This window comes from Polypterus senegalus, chromosome 1 (assembly GCF_016835505.1).
Source record: "Polypterus senegalus isolate Bchr_013 chromosome 1, ASM1683550v1, whole genome shotgun sequence".
NCBI classification, from domain to species: Eukaryota; Metazoa; Chordata; class Cladistia; order Polypteriformes; family Polypteridae; genus Polypterus; species Polypterus senegalus.
The window spans coordinates 5,480,699-5,503,291 of NC_053154.1; the positions used below are offsets into that span (position 1 = coordinate 5,480,699).

Consider the following 22,593-nt stretch of genomic DNA (forward strand, 5'->3'; position numbering starts at 1 on the left):
CAGCCATCCAGAGTGCTTAGATCTTCTGGTCAGTTGTCTCTTGTTGTCCCTCGTACCGAGTGTCAAACTAAGGGGTACAGCTGTGTCACCTCGCCTGTGGAACTCTTCACCTCGTCACATAAAGGAGTCGTCGACAATTCAAAACGAGATTAAAGACTCATTTCTATTCACTTGCCTTCCGTGACCTTCAGTAATAATGATGGCTTCCTCATTGTGATTATGTAACATTACTTCTATTTATTATGTATTTTATTTATGTTCATATATTTTATTTCTATTTATGTTATTTGTTTGTTTTCTTTTATTCTATTATTGTAAAACACTTTGGCCACAGCACTCCTATGTTGTTTTAAATGTGCTATATAAATAAATTGACACTGACCTTGACATTCCCAGCCAACACAGGGCGCAAGGCAGGACACAAACCACGGGCAGGGCGCCAACCCACCGCCGGGCTATGTTGTTATTACTGTAACATATGAAAAAATGTTCTGCTTTTGCTACGTGTTCAGCATTTCTTGCCTCACATATTATATGTCATCCTACATTTACTCAGTCCGTTGTAGACATGGAACACACATGAAATGTACGTTTTTCAAATCATAGTATTTCATTACCTACATAATTCATTACAACTCATTATTAGATAAAATCATCAACATAGTCAAAGTACTTAACACCTGTCCTGAAGCCTCTGTCTTTATTAACAACATTATTTCAAACTAGAAAACAGTACTCGGCAAGGATGCCCCCTATCGCCATTGCTCTTTGCAATGGCCATTGAGCCACTGGCTGTTTACTTTTTGAATTGCATCAAAGGTAAAGGGGATTATCAGAGGAGGACTTGAACAGCGAACACCACTATATGCAGAAGACATGAAACTGCATGTACAGTTGTGCTTGAAAGTTTGTGAACCCTTTAAAATTTTCTATATTTCTTTATAAATATGACCTAAAACATCATCAGATTGTCACTCAAGTCCTAAAAGTAGATAAAGAGAAACCAGTTAAACAAATGAGACAAAAATATTATACTTGGTCATTTATTTATTAAGGAAAACGACTGAATATTACATATTTGTGAGTGGCAAAAGTATGTGAACCTTTGCTTTCAGTATCTGCTGTAACCCCCCTTACTAAACGTTTCCGGTAACTTCTGATCATTCCTGCACACCGGCTTGGAGGAATTTGAGCCCATTCCTCCGTACAGAACAGCTTCAACTCTGGGATGTTGGTGGGTTTCCTCACATGAACTGCTCACTTCAGGTCCTTTCACAACATTTCGATTGGATTAAGGTCAGGACTTTGACTTGGCCATTCCAGAACATTCACTTTGTTCTTCTTTAACCATTATTTGGTAGAACGACTTGTGTGCTTAGGGTCTTTGTCTTGCTGTGTGACCCACCATCTCTTGAGATTCAGTTCATGGATAGATGTCCTGACATTTTCCTTTATAATTCTCTGATATAATTCAGAATTCATTGTTCCATCAATGAAGGCAAGCCGTCCTGGCCCAGATGCAGCACAACAGGCCCAAACCATGATACTCCCACCACCATGTTTCACAGATGGGATGAGGTTCTTATGCTGGAATGCAGTGTTTTCCTTTCTCCAAACATAACGCTTTTCATTTAAACCAGAAAGTTCTATTTTGGTCTCATCCGTCCACAATACATTCTTCCAATAGCCTTCTGGTTTGTCCACGTGATCTTTAGCAAACTGCAGACGAGCAGCAATGTTTTTTTTTTGAGAGCAGTGGCTTTCTCCTTGCAACCCTGCCATGCACACCATTGTTGTTCAGTGTTCTCCTGATGGTGGACTCATGAACATGAACATTAGCCAATGTGAGAGAGGCCTTCAGTTGGGGTCCTTTGTGACCTCGCCGACTATTACACGTGTGCCTTGCTCTTGGAGTGATCTTTGTTGGTCGACCACTCCTGGGGAGGGTCATGATGGTCTTGAATTTCCTCCATTTGTACACTTGTATCTGTCTGACTGTGATTGGTGGAGTCCAAACTCTTTAGAGATGGTTTGGTAACCTTTTCCAGCCTGATGAGCAGCAACAACTCTTTTTGTGAGGTCCTCAGTAATCTCCTTTGTTGGTGCCATGATACACTTCCACAGACATGTGTTGTGAAGAGCAGACTTTGATAGATCCTGTTCTTTAAATCACACAGGGTGCCCACTCACACCTGATTGGCATCCCATTGACTCGAATTTCACCTTCAAACTAACGGATCATCCGTGAGGTTCACATACTTATGCCACTCACTAATATGTAATATTCGATCATATTCCTTAATAAATAAATGACCAAGTATAATATTTTTGTCTCATTTGTTTAACTGGTTTCTCTTTATCTACTTTTAGGACTTGAGTGAAAATCCGATGATGTTTTTGGTCATATTTATGCAGAAATATGGAAAATTCTAAAGGCTTCACAAACTTTCAAGCACTGTATCTGACCCGTAGTCCTTAACGCATTAGCAGAATTTTAAAAGATATCTGGACTGAAAATTTATTTGAATAGAAAGTGTCATTTTTCCAATCATCTCTTTAGCAAACACTACTACAATTGACATCTACCCATTTATTTTATGAAATCGGTTTAAATTACATTCACAAGTAAATATAAAAGTCTTTTTTAACAAAATTTTGCTATCAGCATGGGAAAAATTAAAAGAAAATGTGAACAGATGGTCTACCTTCCATCTCATATTAGCAGGGACAATCAACATTGTCAAGATGAACACCTTTTTCAAGCTTCTTTTTCTATTTCAGACCATCCCCGTACAGATTAACAAATAATTTTTTAATAAAAATAGGTTATTGAAATTCGAGCCAACGATGCATTCAAAGGGAGACTCTACCATGACCTAAAGAAGAAGGGGCCATGGCACTGGCTAACTTTCAATTTTATTACTGGGCAGCAAATATACAAGCTGTAAAGACCAGTGGCCTCATGTATAAATAGCGTGTATGCACAAAATTTTATTCCACCCACACTTTGAGATGTATAAAAACTAAACCTGGCCTAAAGCCACACACATTTTCATGGCAGCCTCACCCCATGTGTGCACAAGTGTCTGCTCGGTTTTGCAAACAGGAGGCACCCAGCGTCAAAGCAGTGCCGCTCTTTCTGTGTTGTCCCCCTTTTTTCAGATTTTGCATCAATAAGGTGGGATTTATAAGATACACCAAAGTTAATTGCATATTGGTAACAAATTGAATTCACTTGATTGCCTTTGCTTTTCCAACAGGTGGCATATCACAAATATTTGAAGTAATGCATTTGTATTGCTACAAATGTTTGTGATGTGCCATTTGTTGGAATGACACACTTTATGACTACATGCATCATGAAATACATTCCAACAGGCGGTGCACTGCAAACCTTAACTTTGTAGTAGAGAGTTACTTTTTCCTGCTTCGTCTTTTAGGTCAAACCTTTTTTTCTCTCCTAGGGATCTTGAGAAAGCTGTGAATGACAGGGAGGTCAGTGGAATGGTGAGGATGCAAGGAGTAGAGTTGGTGAAGGTGGAAGAGTTTAAATACTTGGGATCTACAGTACAGAGTAATGGGGATTGTGGAAGAGAATTGAAAAGGAGAGTGCAGGCAGGGTGGAGTGGGTGGAGAAGAGTGTCAGGAGTGATTTGTGACAGACGGATATCAGCAAGAGTGAAAGGGAAGGTCTACAGGACGGTAGTAAGACCAGCTATGTTATATGGGCTGGAGACGGTGGCACAGGAGACAGAGCTGGAGGTGGCAAAGTTAAAGATGTTAAGATTGGCATTGGGGGTGACGAGGATGGACAGGATTAGAAATGAGGACATTAGAGGGTCAGCTCAGGTTGGGACGGTTGGGAGACAAAGTCAGAGAGGTGTGATTCTGTTGGTTTGGACATGTGCAGAGGAGAGATGCTGGGTATATTGGGAGAAGGGTGCTAAGGATAGAGCTGCCAGGGAAGAGGAAAAGAGGAAGGCCTGAGAGGAGGTTTATGAATGTGATGAGAGAGGACATGCAGGTGATGGGTGTGACAGAACAAGATGACAAAGACATTAAACAATCTGGTTAAAAACTCCACTGCCATCTCTCCTAAGCACCTCCATGATTCCACAGGTATGCCATCTGGACCAACGGCTTTTCCATTTATGGCTACAGCATTACTGATGTGGTTTAAATGTGCTCCATAAATAAATTGACATTTAGGTCAATGTCTTAGATTTCCACCTTTGTTAGACGGGCAGCACAGCTAGTTGGGACATAAAAGAGCGCATTTTAGATCATATTATTTCACACTAAGGACTGTAAATTCATGGAACTGGTAGTCGAGCAGAATTTGATTCAAAGTTAATCAAAATTTTGTTGTGCACATATTTTTCTCTAATGACATGGCAATGTGGGTGCAATGCAATGTGCCCTAATTGGTGAATATTGAGGACAGTCTGGTTGCGTGGGTGCCAGAATGATGAAGAAAGTGCTGACTGTGACATAACAGGATATCCCATTGCAAGGAAGATATGCAAATATATTTGAAGTGCCTCTCTTCATGTGCGTCATCCACTCAAGAGAATATCCTCGCTCTGCCTTCAACGTTTTTGGTTAATGGGTTTTGCACGCACACACACACTAGTGAGCAATACTGCGAAACTGTACAGCAGGTATGTAAAGCAAGTAAGACAAACAATAGTATCAAGCTGTAAAGCAACTGGGGCGGCATGGTGGCGCAGTGGGTAGCGTTGCTGCCTTGCAGTTAGGAGACCCGGGGTGTGCTTCCTGGGTCCTCCCTTTGTGGAGTTTGCATGTTCTCCCCGTGTCTGCATGAGTTTCCTCCCACAATCCAAAGACGTGGTGATCCTAAATTGTGTGGGTGTGTGCGCGCACCCTGCCTGGGGTTTGTTTCCTGCCTTGCATCCTGTGTTGGCTGGGATTGGCTCAAGCAGACCCCCGTGACCCTGTAGTTAGGATATGGCTTGGGCAAATTTGTGGCAGATAAAATTTAATGTCAGTAAATGCCATGTTTTACAAATTGCAAGTTAAAATGTGAGGTTTGAATACCCAATGGGGGGTCTAAAAATCTAAAGTCCACCTTATGAGAAGGATTTATGAGTCATAATGGACTCTAAGCTATCGACTACCAGACAGTGTTCAGAAACCATTAAGAAGACTAACAGACTGTCAGGTTATATAGCGCCTTGATGTGTGGAGTACAAGTCACAGGAGGTTCTGCTCAAGTCTTTATAACACACTGGTGAGGCCTCATCTGGAGTCCTGGGTGAAGTTTGGGTCTCCATAAAGACATAGCAGCACTAGAGAAGGTCCAGAGAAGAGCGACTCGGCTGATTCAGGGCTACAGGGGATGAGTTACGAGGATTAAAAGAGCGGAGTCTTTTCTTGTTTAAGAAAAAGACAATTAAGAGGATACCTGACTATTAAAGTGTTTAAAATGTGGAAGAGAATTAGTCCAGTGAAACGATACGGTGACTTTAAAATGAGTTCATCAAGAACACGGGGGCACAGCTGGAAAGTTGTAAAGAGTAATGTTTAAACATCAGTGAGAAGTCAAGCAAAATCACACCTTTTAGTGGCTAACTAAAAAGATTACAATATGCAGGCTTATGAGGCAACTCAGGCCCCTTCTTCAGAACTCTGAATAACTGAGAAGACATAAAAAGAGCTCTCCTTGTTTGTAGCTGAAGAAAACCAAAACCAAGACATTGCAAAATAAAACAAAATACTCGCCAAAAGGACCTGTTAACTATAGGTTAGTCTACAGAGAGACCAGTTGATATGCCATATGAAAGGTTAAAGTCAGCTAGCAAGTCCAACATATTTTAGTCGTTCTTTATGGGGTCTAGACAATACACATCTCAAGGTTATAAAAAACTGAATTTACAGCCATCAGACGGGAAAGCTAAACTGAAATGAACTGTTACACGAAATTAAAAGGATGAAGAAAAAGCTAAATGCTAAAAATCGAAGCATAAAGCTGTATTAATAATGTGTAATTTGCATTAATTAATAATGTAATAATTATTTTTGAAATTATCTATAATAATAATGGATAATGTAATAAAAATGTGTAATAAGTCTCATTAATGTGTAATGTGTAATAATAATGTAATAATTATTTTTGTCATTATCTATAATAATAATAACAATAATGTAATAATTAATGATGTGTAATAACGCTCATTAATTTGTGATCTGTAATGTATAATAATTAATAATGTAATAATTAATAATTATTATCATTATCTATAATACTGCGGTGGGCTGGCGCCCTGCCCGGGGTTTGTTTCTTGCCTTGCACCCTGTGTTGACTGGGATTGGCTCCAGCGGACCCCCGTGACCCTGTAGTTAGGATATAGGGGGTTGGATAATGGCTGGATGGATTATCTATAATAATAATAATAATAGATAATGTAATAATAATGTGTAATAATTAATAATGTAATAATAATGTTAAAATTAATAATGCAATAATTATTATATATATATCTATAATAATAATAATAATGTAATAATTAATGATGTGTAATAACGCTCATTAATTTGTGATCTGTAATGTATAATAATTAATAATGTAATAATTAATAATTATTATCATTATCTATAATACTGCGGTGGGCTGGTGCCCTGCCCGGGGTTTGTTTCCTGCCTTGCGCCCTGTGTTGGCTGGGATTGGCTCCAGCGGACCTCCATGACCCTGTAGTTGGGATATAGCGGGTTTGATAATGGCTGGATGGATTATCTATAATAATAATAATAATAATAATAATAGATAATGTAATAATTAATAATGTGTAATAAGGCTCATTAATATGTGATGTGTAGTGTGTAATAAAATAATAATGTAATAATTATTATCATTATAATAATAATAACAATAGATAATGTAATCATTAATGTGTAATGTGTAATAAGGCTCATTAATGTGTGATGTGTAATAATAATAATATAATAATTATTATCATTATCTATAATAATAATAATAGATAATGTAATAATTAATAATGTGTGATAATATAATAACAATGTAATAATTAATGTAATAATAATTTAATAATTACTTTGCATGTGACCATAGAAATGCAAAAGTCCCAAAGTTGCAGTTTCAAGTCTTCTTCCTGTATTATGCTACCAATCTGACTTGTCGTCAATGAGCACAGAATGGACGCCTCGTCTTTATTTGCTTCGTTTTCTGGCCATGTGACAGGTGCCAGCGCACGTCTTACCTGTAAAGCCTGAGGTCTGTCCACCGTCTGTAGCAACAGTCCACGGCTCAGGTGAAGTTGGGACTAGGGTACGTGTTGCACAGTTAATTGGCTTTGTTTCTGCAAAGAAAATGTAAGAAAGTAAAATGGTGTGAGTGTCAGACCAACAAGACAGTCATTTAAAGCATTTAAAAAAAACATGTCGACCGTATCACAGACAAGTAGAGTTATATATGATATTGCAAAAAATAGATGACAAGGCCTTTGGAAGATTTTCTATTTATCACTGTGTAGTGAATTTCACTTTGTTAAAGTCCAAGGTAATGGAGTAATGGGATTAATTAAAATGAGTTAAGTTTACTCAAAATCCCCCTTCTTCTTGAAAACACTTTAACTGCTCTTTATTATTTTGTCAATTGACCATTTTTGCAGTTCTGCTATTATTTGCTCTGCAGTTGACTACTGATGAGAATGGACGAATGTCAATATATAATATAATTTGTCTTTTATTCAGCATCCACATCCAGCAGATTATACAATACATGGACTTGGCTGTGTCCCACATATGGCACCAAGACTGGCCGCCTACGCACTGGTGAGTAAACCTCATTCTTATATGATGAGGTGTAAACAGACCTAACCTAACTGGTCCTAACCTGGTTTTTGAAGGTCCCATTATATGCATCTTTAACACATTGACAGTTGGACCATTTGTTACAACAGAGGTCTATGAATACATCTCTCTATTATAAAAAAACATCCTGGAGAGAAACAGTAGGGTGACAAGACATGATCTTCACATGAAGATCACGGAAGACGCTTAAAAGACCCGCGATATGAAAGAGATTGGCCACGGAGCGTCTCACGGGGACCTTAAACATGAGACTTTGTGCCAAGAGATTGACCCTGCAGGACCGTCTCGCCATGACGTAGAACATGAGATTCTTACAAGACACGCCATACTTGCACATAAATAAGAGCGCGGGCAGCAACTCACTTAGTCGTGTAAAGGAGGCTTTGAGCAGACACAGATCAGGGCTCTCAGCGCATATGAAGTGTAGAAGGACAATACGTTATAAATGAAACGCAGACGACTGAGTGAAGAAGAAAGCAGCGCGGAGAAAAGAGACTCAAAAGCATTAGAGAGACAAAAAAGAAAAAGAATAATCGAGGTGCAAATTTAGAAAATAAAGAAAGTAATAATCAGCCCGGAACAAGTGGAATTGAAACGAACAAACACATCCAATTGGGCAATCCCTGGGAATTAAAAGGGACCTGAGTTGCCTCGAAAGCTTGCATATTGTAATCTTTTTAGTTAGCCAATAAAAGGTTTCATTTTGCTTGGCAAAGGGTAAAAGACAAAGTAGAACTTCATAAAGACGTTCACAAACGTTGGCGCTAAACACAAGCAGAGCAGGTTAGAGATTAAGAAAGCAGTGGAATTCAAAAGGCACAAAAAAAAAAGCTGCAATACACATGTGGAGAAAGTTAAAGAATATGAAAGTAGGAAAATTAGAAAATATAAAAAAAAGAAAGTAAAGATCGCAGGAGCGCAAACAAATGGAAATTATTACTGGAAAAAGGGAAAATAACCGCCAAAATGACCAGCAGGACAAAGCGAGGTCAGAAATAAAAGACAAAGAGTAGAAAACAAAGTAAAATGTTATAAAGAGGTTAAAAAACAAAGGGGGCCAAACACATGCACAGCAGGTTAGAGAAAATGAAAAGTGGAATTCAAAAGACTCGGGGGGGAAAAAAAAAAGTAGGCGCGAAATACAAGAGAAAAAACGACAGGGTCAAAACAAAGAAAGTAAAGATCACATTAGTGCAAAGAAAGAGAGATTATTACTTGGAGAAATAAAGAAAAGGCGAATAGAGATCGAATACATGGACACCAGGTGAGCTTTGAAGTTTAAGTCAGAGAATTTCAAAAACGGAGTTTACCTCACATGCTTTTATTGGTTACTTTGCAAAAAAAATGATTAACTGCTGATGATGAAGATCGTGTTGTCTGTGCTGAAATTCCAAACGGAGACACCTGTCCTGAATTACGGTACAAAGTCATCAAATGCACATCTCACTGACCTCATTTAAAAGATTCAGCACGTTGGGACTCCAAAGATTCCACATATTGTTTTTACAGAAGTTCTGAAATAAAAAAGATTGGCTCCAGCAGACCCCCGTGACCCTGTAGGTAGGATATAGCGGGTTGGATAATGGATGGATGTTCAGTACTTATTCCCTTTGTCATCTCACTTTATTACAAATAATTTATGGACTTATTTGTTTTGATTGCTTTCTAAATACTCGCAGATCTTAGCTGGCTTTCCATCCTTTTTGCACCTCCTTTTCTTCATGGGTTCAATACTTTCTCCCTGTGTCATTCCACTTTATTATACATAATTTATGGACTTACTTGTTTGGATTTCTTTGTATGTGTGGATTACTTGGGTTGTTACCAACAACTGGTGAACATTTCATGTCAATAGCCCCATTAGAAGTACAGTATATTTACTGAGAAAAACATTGACATGTTCAATGCTTATTTTCCCTGGTGTATACTCTCATTTTATACTTTCATTTATTCTTGCATTTTACACAAGAACTTATCACAGTACACTGCACCTACACGAAGAGCGCTATACCAAAATAAATGTAACTGAATTTAGTTATTCAATCATAAAAACCATGGTGTGTGTTGTGGGGTACAAAATCTGTAAATGTTTAACGATATTTTCATTATACTGCGGTGGGCTGGCACCCTGCCCAGGGTTTGTTTCCTGCCTTGTGCCCTGTGTTGGCTGGGATTGGCTCCAGCAGACCCCTGTGAACCTGTAGTTAGGATATAGCGGGTTGGATAATGGATGGATGGATGGATTTTCATTATATTTTGCTCAAGACAAAACAACAGATGAACTTAATACTTGCATGGACAGTTAAGATCCAAGGAAATCTATTTTCCTAAATCACAGTACCATTTGTTTGAACTGACCAGCAATTCAGGAGATTCCTCAGGCTATTTTGTTTACCATATATACTTGCAGAGAAGTTGGGACTTGATTTTATCGTGTGATTTCTGGTATTTTATAATGTCAGTCATATACGAGGTGTGGCAGAAAAGTAATGAGATTGATTTTTTATTTACCAAAGTTTTTATTTTTTTTCAAACATCAATGTTATCCCCTTCAAAGTAGTTCCCTTGGGCAGCTACACACCGATGGAGACGTTGTTCCCACTGTTGGTAGCAGCGCTGGAAGTCTTCAACCGGTATGGTCTTCAGCATGTCCATTACACTCTTTTGGATGTTTTCTAAAGTCCCGAAATGACGTCCTTTGAGGACATTTTTCAGTTTAGGAAAAAGTCACACGGACTGACGTCAGGTGAATAAGGGGGCTGGGGAACCACAGGAATGCCTTTTGAGGTCAAACATTCTGTTATGGAGAGGGCAGTGTGACATGGGGCGTTGTCATGATGGAGCATCCATTTGTCTGCAATGTCTGGTCTCACGTGAATGACCCTTTTTCTGAGCCTTTCAAGGACGTCTTTATAAAAAACTTGGTTGACAGTTTGTCCTGGAGGAACAAATTCTTTGTGGACGATTCCCCTTTTGTGACGCACAACCAAAAACACAACTTCGCTAATAGCAGTCACAAAAATCACGTAGTTAACGGAAGGAGTTGAAACTCGCACTGAGCTATGGGAGGGTACTGATACACGTGCTCTATCAAGGACAACAGCGCAGCGTTGCCAGATCGCTTGCAGTGTTGCCAGTCTCATTACTTTTCTGCCACACCTCGTAAGTCGAATGTGGAAAACTCACGCTATTGGTCCAAGGGATTACAATATGCTAATGCCATCTAAGAAAGTAACCACGGAGCACACGGCCTTTTTTTCTATGCAGGTGCAGCAATGCGCTGTATTAACGTGTGCTCCTAACCCCTCTGTCTCTGTCTCTTTATTGTGCCTGCATGACCACACAGTAATACCCAAACTATTTTGAAGTGATGTTTGCACCATTTTGTGTTTTTTGTATCTCACACCCTCACACACCTTTATCATAAGAGCAGCACTTAGAGACATAAGAGCAGAGACGTCAGGAGAAGGGAATAGAGCGATGTCAGAAGAGGGCGCTAGCAACATGCGGCCATTTCCATCTGATCATCAGAAAAGCATCTAATGAACAACTACGAGTGCTCGATCACAAGCCACCTGTGACATGCATCCTTGTCATCTTTACTTTTTCTAAAAACTATATACATCCAGACTTTCCTATCAGTCCTATTTTCTATTATTCTTTGTTTCACTGGTATTATTATTATTAAATATTATTATTTTTCCTGTAATAAATATAATACTGCTGTTACGTTTTTTTGCTTTGTCTTCATGTCTAGAGTCATTGAAGTAATAAGGTAGATTTCTTTGAGCACCTGGTGTAGCCGGAAGTTTGCCATACGCTTTGTGCTGTGAGGTTTATTAAGGCGGAGGGTAGGGAACAGGACATAAAATAAGGCATTTTTGGCTGATAAATGGCCTATAGTCAAGGATGCCGAGCCTTTGTATGTTTGAATATTTTCTTGGAGACCAAAAGTAATATTTAGGTCTGAGATCTCATTAAAAAACTAGACATTAAGCCCGTTACAATAACGGGCGCAAGAACAGTAGTGCATAAACATTAGTAGGAACAGTCGATATTAAATGGCAAGGGACCTTGTATGTGGTTGTAATATGCGTCACTGTATTGTGTGCCTTTAATTTTCTGTCTCAGTAATACTGGTTTGTATTTCCGTAAAATGCCTGTAATTTTCTCTGACAGTAATACGGTGGAACCTCGGTTCACGACCATAATTTGTTCCAAAACTCTGGTCGAAACCCGATTTGGCTGTGAACTGAAGTAATTTCCCCCATAGGATTGTATGTAAATACAATTAATCTGTTCCAGAATGTACGAACTGTATGTAAATATATATATTTTTAAGTTTTTAAGCACAAATATAGTTAATTATACCATAGAATGCACAGCGTAATAGTAAACTAAATGTAAAAACATTGACTAACACTAAGAAAACCTTGAACAACAGAGAAAACTAACACTGCAAGAGTTCGTGCTATAGCGCTACGAACCGCTAGCTAAAAACACTTTTTTAATGAGTTTTAGGCACAGGGAAAATAATGAACATTTGAAAAATCCATAATTTAATAAACAACCAAGAAAAGTAACATTGCAACAATGCAGGGACCTGTGTGTGTGTGTGTGTGTGTCTCTCTCTCTCTCTCCGCACACGTGCGGCCCAGCACATACGCACTTCACCAGAAGACCACACACACGAACACCTGGAAGCACACAGGAGTTTTATTAAAGAGGATTGTATGTTGTTGGTGCCGATAATAGCTAAGTCTCTTGAAGTGCTAGGAGAGTGACAGGTTGTGTTATTCCTAAGGCACTTGTGTGGTTTAAAGTGCTAGAGGTTAACCAGCTGTGTGTGTGTCATTCATAGGGCACTGTTGAGTTTCAGTGTGTACGCGTATGCCTATGAACCTGTATGTATGTGTAATCTTAAGGTGTGACAGTAGACCAACCCGGTAACAAATCTGTTAAGTACACTTACCCCTAGGTAAAGGGTAAGTAGAGGGTTATACCATGAAAATACAGTGTGCATTGTCAATAGGAACATTGAAAACAGGAAATCAGCCATGACTGACATACCAGGGCCAAGTAGAACATAAGTGAGTCACATTACCTGTAGCGTTGAAACAGAAGGCGTCGTATTTTTCTGTTTTGTTTGTGATAATGAAAGATCCAATTTTGCCAGGTAAACACACCTTTTTAGAGTCTAACTGGGTTATCAGAACTGTTTCGTTATCAATCCAACCATATCTATAAAAAAAAAAAAAAAAAAATTAGAAATACATGATTAAGATGTAAACATTGCCAGATTTGAACACAGATGTCATATATACAGTTGTGGTCGAGAAAGGAGCTGCACATCATCACTGGAATATGCCTGTTCGCCAAATTGGTTGTCCCCGTTTAATTCCAGTAAAAGATATAAAAAAGTCGAAAAAAAAAATAAGGCCTGCTGTGCGTCTCAATTCAAAGGAATTTTGCTTAAACAAGTTTGCCATCAGCCTACGTAAAGCTAGTAGTGCAAGGAAGGAACAGCAGTAAGGTTGCTCAAAGACTGAACTCCTCCATCCAACAGCAGTGGGATTTATAGGTCAGGGACCGGAAGGGGCGGAGTCAGTTGCCCTTACTGAGCGTCTCCCTCTGTGCTGCTGAGAGAATAAGAGAGGAGATGGTTAGCAATCAGCGGCCTCTCTCCATCCAGAGCAGTAGTACACACCTCAGATGAACCCGGAGAGTAGTCTGCAGATGTGCATGACATATATCAATAAACTAGCAAAATACCCGCGCTTCGCAGCGGTGAAGTACTGCCTTAAAATTTTTATTAAGAAGAAAATTAAACCTTTTTAAACTGAGGGAAAATATACCAATAATTATTTGTTAAGGATATCTTTGTATACCACATTGTGAGTTCGGCCCTCCGGTTGTAATATGACCAAGCTGTGCGCTGAGCTTACTCTTGAGCATGTAACGTACAGTTTGCCATGTGAACAGTAATCTTGTCTCAAATCTCACAGCTTGAATTGCTGCTGTCATCATCGGTTTGAGTTTCATGGTTTGTTTCAATTATGACAGTATTTGTAGGACTTGTGTTGAAGTGACATTCGGCATCTGTCAAGCGTTGTAAGCACACAACCGGTTTCATCGATAAAATCACATCCAGCTTTTGAGAGTTTAAACATTCATAAACATCAAAGTGTCCACTACTGAAAGCGTCACCTGTGAATCTAAGATGTTTAAGAGGCATTGGTGGTTGTCCAAAGGTGTAAAATATTTGGCCATTTCGGTACACTTGAAAGCAACAACTGAACAATTCAGCGCCAGCCATCAACTCACATGCAGATCCATAGGTGAAGGGCTTAAGCATTTCATTCTTCTAGTGCTCCTGTGTAGTCTAATTATCTCCTGTACGTCATCAGTCCACACCTTGAACCTGTCCCAGTCATTCAATACATAAGACACAATCTTCCTCCAGATATCAAGAGTGAGCCTGATATGGCCGTGCAATATGTAACAAAGAGAATGGAAAAGGCAGGTGGTATCTCTGGGCATGGAAACCACTCGGTAAGTGACAGTTCTTTGATCGATGGTGATCACCTCGATAGACATGTTAATGGGGGTACGGCTGGAATGATAAAGGAAATGGGGACCTGAACAATGTAAAGTAAGTCTAAAATACCTACACAATAACTATAATCGTAATAAATTAACAATAAAACAGCGTAGAAGCCGTGGATTAAACAAAAAGCCTGTAGTTATCAGCAGGGAGACGTGAATCCCGTGGCGTAGCAAGGAAGGGAATGTAGAGACCGGAGCGACGGACGGCCTTATATAGGCAGGCAGCCAACAACGTGGGAGGCGTTAGGATGGGGGACCCAACGCCGCCTCACACGGTGACCGAGCTGCAGGCTATGGACGTATATTTGTACGTAAGTAGGATTCAGTTAGCGTTGGGAACCCGTGTACCAAATTTCTTGAAGATGGGCCCATAAGTAACAAAGATCTTTGAAAAGTTCAATATGGCGGCCGACAGTGGCATCATACCACCGAAATAAGTACGTACATTGGTTTCGGTTAGCGCAGGGAAGCTGCCTACCAAATTTCGTGAAGATGGGGCCATGAATAAGAAAGTTTAACATGGTGAACGTTGTCAACCGTTATGACCGTTACGTGTAGAATTTCGAAATGAAACCTGTTTAACTTTTGTAAGTAAGCTGTAAGGAATAAGGCTACCAAATTTCAGCTTTCTACCTACATGGGAAGTTGGAGAATTACTGATGAGTGAGCGAGTCAGTCAATCAGTCAGTCAGTCAGTCAGTGAGTGTGGGCTTTGCCTTTTATTAGTAAAGATACGACAAAAGGGAAAATACAAACAGTATAAAAAGCTAAACAATCCCACAACACTAATGTTTGAAACCGATGTCTACTATTAAATGGCATGGCTTGCCCACTTGCTCACTTCTTCGGGACCACCCTTCTTTCTCACCTCCTATCATTTGTCTCCCAAAATCACAATAAATGCCTCGTTTATTTTTTGTATTGTATTCTTGTTCTGAGGTGAAAATTAAGAACTTCACTGTACTACAAACACACAACAACAGACTTGACGTGACCTGAGATCTCCTTTCTGCCACTCTGGGTCTCTCTCATATGTGAATCTTGTGGGACTTTTCTCTGCCTTGTACCACCCTGATGGATCTTCTACCCAACCAACTCTTACCACAGACCAAAATGGTACAAAGAAAGCAAGGAACAGTGAAAACCAACAAACTCTTCCTGGCAAGTGAAGGAACCAGTGTCTGTGATAATAGCATGAGAAGACACACGTGACAGACCAGAAATGTAAAAGGGAGAACGGGAGATGTATAACTGGACATGTGTAAACCTGCTAGAGGACACTAGAAGTAGGTGAACCCCTTAGAAGGCTGTGGATCTGTCTGTCCATCAAGGGAGGTCAAGGACTGGCCACACTTTCACACAAGTGCCAAGAGGAGATGGTGCACAATCTCTGACCAGAATAACAACTGAAGAGATGCCTTGAAGACAAAGCAGGCCAGCCAGGCTCTCAAAGTACCCTCAGCAGGAGGCTAAAAGGTCTCAGGCCAGAAGTTTAGTTGAGTCAGGACTTGGGGGAGAACTTGGAGTGAAGGCTGAGAGCTGGGAGGAACAGGTGACAGGCGGACACGGCTATTACCTGGCCGGGATGCCATCTGGATGGAAGGACCGAGGGAGGCAGGACAATACCTTCCCTGGGACGCTAGAGGACAGCCCTTACTGGGCAACTGTGGCACTGTGGATTCACGCAGGGAACGCTGGGAGTTGGAGTTTAGCAAAGCCCTGTTGGGTTCCATGGGGGCCGCCAGGGGGAGCTGAAAAGCCCTACATTGGGCTTTCACCACCCCTTGGAGTGATTCCAGGTTTATGAGCCACCTGGAACATTCCCAAAGGGCCAACATAAAAGGAGCCGCCTCACTCCATTCAGGGAGCCAGAGTCAGGAGGAGTGGAAGCAGAAGGGGACTGTGATTTGGATGGTGAGAAAGGGCTGTTAATTGAGCTGTACGGAGTGTGCTGTACTTTGGGAAGGGAGGAAGAAGCATTTCCTCAGCTATAAATCAACGTATGCTGTGCTGAATTCAGGTGTCTGCCTGTCTGTGTTAGGTTAGGGAGGCTGTAAGCACCCCAGTGGTCCACAAAGGGAATTCAACCTACCTGAAGGACAGGGACAGGGACAGGACTTGTATCTGGAAGGTCTGAAGAGCCCTCTGTATGTCATTTTTCTATTTTTCTCTGTACTCTGTGTGAACACTGTCCGCTCTCCAATTATCATACACCCCATGTACATATGAAAATTCATCTATTATTATTATATAGTGCATTTCACATCTATATCTATCTATCTATCTATCTATTATACAGCACCGTAAACATCTATTATTATTATTATATAGTGCCTTTCACATCTATCTATTATTATTATTATTTTATAGTGCCTTTTATATCTATCTATATATCTATCTACAGTGCATCTGGAAAGTATTCACAGCGCATCACTTTTTCCACATTTCGTTATGTTACAGCCTTATTCCAAAATGGATTAAATTCATTTTTTTCCACAGAATTCTACACACAACACCCCATAATGACAACCTGAAAAAAGTTTACTTTGCAAATTTATTAAAAATAAAAAAATTGAGAAAGCACATGTCCATAAGTATTCACAGCCTTTGCCATTAAGCTCCAAATTGAGCTCAGGTGCATCCTGTTTCTCCTGATCATCCTTGAGATGTTTCATTAGAGTCCACCTGTGATCAATTCAGCTGACTGGACATGATTTGGAAAGGCACACACCTGTCTATAGAAGGTCCCACAGTTGACAGTTCATGTCAGTGCACAAACCAAGCATGAAGTCAAAGGAATTGTCTGTAGACCTCCAACACAGGATTGTCTCGAGGCACAAATCTGGGGAAGGTTACTGAAAAATGTCTGCTGCTTTGAAGGTCCCAATGAGCACAGTGGCCTCCATCATCCGTAAGTGGAAGAAGTTCAAAACCACCAGGACTCTTCCTAGAGCTGGCCGGCCATCTAAACTGAGCGATTGGGGGAGAAGGGCCTTAGTCAGGGAGGTGTCCAAGAACCCAGTGATCACTCTGTCAGAGCTCCAGAGGTCCTCTGTGGAGAGAGGAGAACCTTCCAGAAGGACAACCATCTCTGCAGCAATCCACCAATCAGGCCTGTATGGTAGAGTGGCCAGATGGAAGCCACTCCTTAGTAAAAGGCACATGGCAGCCCACCTGGAGTTTGTCAAAAGGCACCTGAAGGACTCTCAGACCATGAGAAACAAAATTCTCTGGTCTGATGAGACAAAGATTGAACTCTTTGGTGTGAATGCCAGGCGTCACGTTTGGAGGAAACCAGGCACCGCTCATCACCAGGCCAATACCATCCCTACAGTGAAGCATGGTGGTGGCAGCATCAGGAACTGGGAGACTAGTCAGGATAAAGGGAAAGATGACTGCAGCAATGTACAGAGACATCCTGGATGAAAACCTGCTCCAGAGCGCTCTTGACCTCAGACTGGGGCGACGGTTCATCTTTCAGCAGGACAACGACCCTAAGCACACAGCCAAGATATCAAAGGAGTGGCATCAGGACAACTCTGTGAATGTCCTTGAGTGGCCCGGACTTGAATCCGATTGAACATCTCTGGAGATCTTAAAATGGCTGTGCACCGACGCTTCTCATCCAACCTGATGGAGCTTGAGAGGTGCTGCAAAGAGGAATGGGCGACACTGGCCAAGGATAGGTGTGCCAAGCTTGTGGCATCATATTCAAAAAGACTTGAGGCTGGAATTGCTGCCAAAGGGGCATCGACAAAGTATTGAGCAAAGGCTGGGAATACTTATGTACATGGGATTTCTCAGTTTTTTTATTTTTAATAAATTTGCAAAATTTCATGTTGTCATTATGGGGTGTTGTGTGTAGAATTCTGAGGAAAAAAATGAATTTAATCCATTTTGGAATAAGGCTGTAACATAAGAAAATGTGGAAAAAGTGATGAAGCGCTGTGAAGACTTTCCGGATGCACTCTATCTATCTATCATATAGTGTCTTTCACATATCTATCTAATTTGTCCCCAAGTGGAAATTAAGACTTCAGAGAAGCTCAATAATAATATAAGTAAGTATATAAGTATAATAATATAACAAGCCACACCCCCCAAACACAGAGAAGAACGTCTGTCTTGGGTACAAAGAGGGCTGCTGTGTCTGATAACAGGCTTGTAGGTGACAGTGACATGTGGTCAGATTGACATTTAAAGACATTTCTGTTTGGACAGAGCAGGTCCAGCTTGTTGTGTCCACAAATGAAAGGTGCTGATAGACGTTTGTTCCTTCCAAAGTTTCCCGAGTTGAAGTCAAAGGCATTCTACGATCAGAGAGACTCATCAGTGGAGTGTTTGTTGTCACAGAGTTTATGAATCTTTTCGTTGCCGAGTTAATAAACATTAACCGGGATGAAATAAGTGGTAATGTGGACAGATTTTGCCTTCAATTTAATGTCTGAATAATATGTTTCAATTTTAATTACCATGTGTTTCCTTTTTTACCTTAATGATGTTTTTAACCATAAGGTGCTCACCTGCAGGTCTGGAAGTTGTTCTGGTGGGCTACTTTCAGCTGCTCCTCATTTGCCAAGACAACGCCCAACGCCTGGCAGAGCCCATCCGCCTGATCATATGTAAGCTGGTATTGCCCCCTCTCCACGTGGAAAACACCCATATAACTGCATCCCATGATGACATCTAAAGATGAAAAAGAGAGAAGAAGCGGTAGATCTTAAACATGAGTATGTAATTTAGTGCAAGAAAGCAGTTTTCTCATTTTGTCTAAAATTTCCCTTTAGAAGAAGACTTTCCACTTTTCCCTGATGTCCAACTCTGGTTTCACCGATCCCTGTCACCTTACTGTTCTTACGTGGAGTTCCAAGGCACAGAAATCCCAAAAAGCTGCAAAAGTATTTCCAGTAATGCCCACTAGAGTGGCTTCTTTATATTATTTTTTAATGAAGCTACAAACATTGAGAAACATTAAACTACATACAAAACTTACAAAATTAAAAACGCTATATTTTTAGCAAAAGGCTAGAATAAAAAGTTTATTCAAAAGTTAGTATTTGTCAGTCATTAGCCAACCCACTATATCCTAACACAGGATCACAAGCAGTCAATCCTAGCCAGCACAGGGCGCAAGGCAGGAACAAATCACCGGGCAGGGTGCCAGCCCACCACGGGGCACACCAAGCACACACCAAGGACAATTTAGGATCGCCAATGAACCTAACCTGCATGTCTTTGGACTGTGGGAGGAAACCGGAGCAACCGCAGGACACCGACATGCAAACTCCACACAGGGAGGACCCGGGTTCACTGCAAGGCAATACCACTACCCACTGCGCCACCCCAGGGAGGAATGTTTTAGACATACATAAATAAAGACGCCAAGAAATTGGCATCAGAGGTAATTTACAAAGCTGGCCCTCTAGCTGGTTAACCAGCAGGAGGCAAAGAGTACAGTGGTGGCCAAAAGTTTAGAGAATGACTCAAGTGTTGTTTTTCACCAAGTTCTCCTGCTTCAGTGTTTTCAGATCGTTCTGTCAGATGTTTCTCTGGTCTACTGAAGTAGAATGACAAGCAGTTCAGAAGTTCCAAAGGTTTTTATTGACAATGACATGAGGTTTATGCGCAGAGTCCATATCTGCAGTATTGGCCCTTCTTTCTCTGCAGGTCACCCTGGCAGGCTGTCTGTCCATCAACTTCTGGGCCAAATCCTGACTGATGGCAGATATCCATTCTTGCATAATCAATGCCTGGAGTTTGTCAGAGTTGGTGGGTTTTTGTTTGCTCACCTGCCTCTTGACCACAAGTTCTCAATGGGATTGAAGGTCTGGGGAGTTTCCTGGTCATGGACCCCAAATGTCGTTTTGTTTCCCAAGCCACTTAGTTCTCCCTTTTGCCTTATGGCCCGGTGCTCCATCATGTTGGTCACCCAACCGTTCTTGGATGGTTGGCAGAAGTTGCTCTCGGGAGGATGTTTGGGTCCCATTCTTTATTCGGGGCTTGGGATCAGGGGGTTCGGGGACACCACCAGGGCAGAGCTTGCTCAAGAATTGGCAGCAGGCAGGTGTGAGTGAGGCAAAGACTTTTGCAGAATGGCCAGGTGGGTGTCAAGAAGGGCAGCAAAGAAAAACATCAGGAACAGACTGATATTCTGGGACTGGACTGCTGAGGACTGCTGGGGGAAATGTCATTGTCTCTGATGAATCCCCTTTCCAATTGTTTGGGGCATCCGGAAAAAAGAAAAGGTGAGCGGCGCTACCATCAGTCCAGTTTCATGCCAAGAGTAAAAGCATCCTCAGACCATTTACGTCATGTGGGGATGCTTTTCAGCCAAGTGAGTGCAGAGCTCACTCACAATTTGGCCTAAGAACACAGCCATGAAGAAAGAATGGGACCCAAACGTCACCTGAGAGCAACTTCTCACAACCATCCAAGAACAACAAGATGGAGCACTGGGCCAGAAGGCAAAAGTGAGAACGGAGTGGCTCGGGGAACGAACAACAAATCGAAATTTGGGGTCCATGGCCAGGAAACTCCCCAGACCTTCAATTCCGTTGAGAACTTTATTACAGAAGAGTGGGCTGTCCAGAAGTTGATTGGCAGACAGCCTGCCAGGGTGAATTGCAGAGGTCTTGAAAAAGAAAGAAGGGCCAAAACAAACGCTTGGATAATGACTGTACAGAAAAGGGGAGAATGGAGACATCAGTGGAGACCCTCAGGTGGCTGTCCTTGGACCCTCATTATTTTTTCTGATTTATATTAATGACATGGACTCTGGCGTAGACAGTAAACGTCTCAGATTTGTAGAAGACACTAAAATTGGAAGGATGAGGGGGCAGCAAAAAGACCTGGACAGCCACCTGGAAAATGGAGTTTAATGTAGAAAAGTGAAAAGTGGTACACGGGGGGCAAAAGGAACATCAGTTACAGTACAAAGACAAGATGGGAGACCCCGGGCTACAGGAAGCGACCTCTAAAAAGGATTTAGGGGTTTATGTGCCTTGCGCCCAGTGGCGTAGCTAGAGGGTGGTGGGCAAGGGGGGACATCGCGCCAAATTGATGTTACGAAATTTTAGAACGAAATGTTTTCCATTCTTAAATGCACTAAAAATTAAATAACAAACATTCGCATCTCCGCCCATTACTCCATCAGTATGAGGAGATCTTTTTCCTGTTTTTTGTCTCTTTCTGATTTCAAAGCACGTATTAGTTCTTTATACCCAACAGACAATAATTCATCCCCTCTACGACTCTAACATGCTTGACTCCCACCCAGAAACATTTCTGACGTTATTAAACATGTCGCACGACTGACATGAGGCGTTAGTGTGTCCTTGTCTGTCTAAGTTGTGACAAACGCCATTGCTGTGTGCCAAGTGATTTGTGTTTATGTGTTTGATAGAAAATTGATTGGGCCGTGGTGAAGTATTCAAGTAGATGGCTGCCAAACTCTAGACGTTTCCCCATCATATTCTCGTACGAATAAATTGTAAGTAATGCAGTTTTTATAAATATATAATTATTTTGCTTTATAATTTGCTATATACTTTCTTTAAAATCATTTTTAAATGCGAAAAACTATTTTTTTGTTACAAAAACTAATGACTAATGATTTTAAAGAACACGAGGCGGCGTTATCATTTTTGGAGACTTGTATGAAATTTTTTTCTTAAAATACTATTATTTTAAATACATTTTCTAAAATTTTCTTTCCCTTCCCCATTGCATTTTGGCAAACAGGAGGGGGCGCGAAATCTTCAGTTGTCCCCGGTGCACTGAAAAGTGTATTGTATTGTGGGTGGCACGGTGGCGCAGTGGGTAACGCTGCTGCCTCGCAGTTAGGAGACCAGGGTTCGCTTCCCAAGTCCTCCCTGTGTGGAGTTTGCATGTTCTCCCCGTGTCTGCTTGGGTTTCCTCCCACAGTCCAAAGTTAGGTGTGTGTTTGGTGTGTGTGCCCTGCGGTGGGCTGGTGCCCTGCCTGGGATTTGTTCATGCCTTGTGCCCTGTGTTCGCTGGGATTGGCTCCAGCAGACCCTCGTGACCCTGTGTAAATAGGATATAGCATGATGGATGGATGCTGACACCACATTTCCGTCGACTAAAGCAGTGCACAGAAATAATTCAAAAGCCCAATAA

The 22,593-nt window shown here is 41.1% G+C and overlaps 1 protein-coding gene across 4 annotated transcripts in view; it reads right to left on the minus strand.

Moving 5' to 3' along the window:
• Nucleotides 1-22,593, minus strand: part of LOC120517595 (CD44 antigen-like) — a 45,762-nt gene that overhangs the window by 19,237 nt on the left and 3,932 nt on the right. For all 4 annotated transcript variants that reach the window (XM_039740029.1, XM_039740007.1, XM_039740014.1 and 1 more), the window contains exons 2-4: nt 18,981-19,143; nt 12,956-13,092; nt 7,239-7,337 (exon numbers count right to left, since the gene is read on the minus strand). In XM_039740029.1, coding sequence (XP_039595963.1) covers nt 7,239-7,337; nt 12,956-13,092; nt 18,981-19,143 — 399 coding nt within the window. The remainder of the gene's footprint in view (nt 1-7,238; nt 7,338-12,955; nt 13,093-18,980; nt 19,144-22,593) is intronic.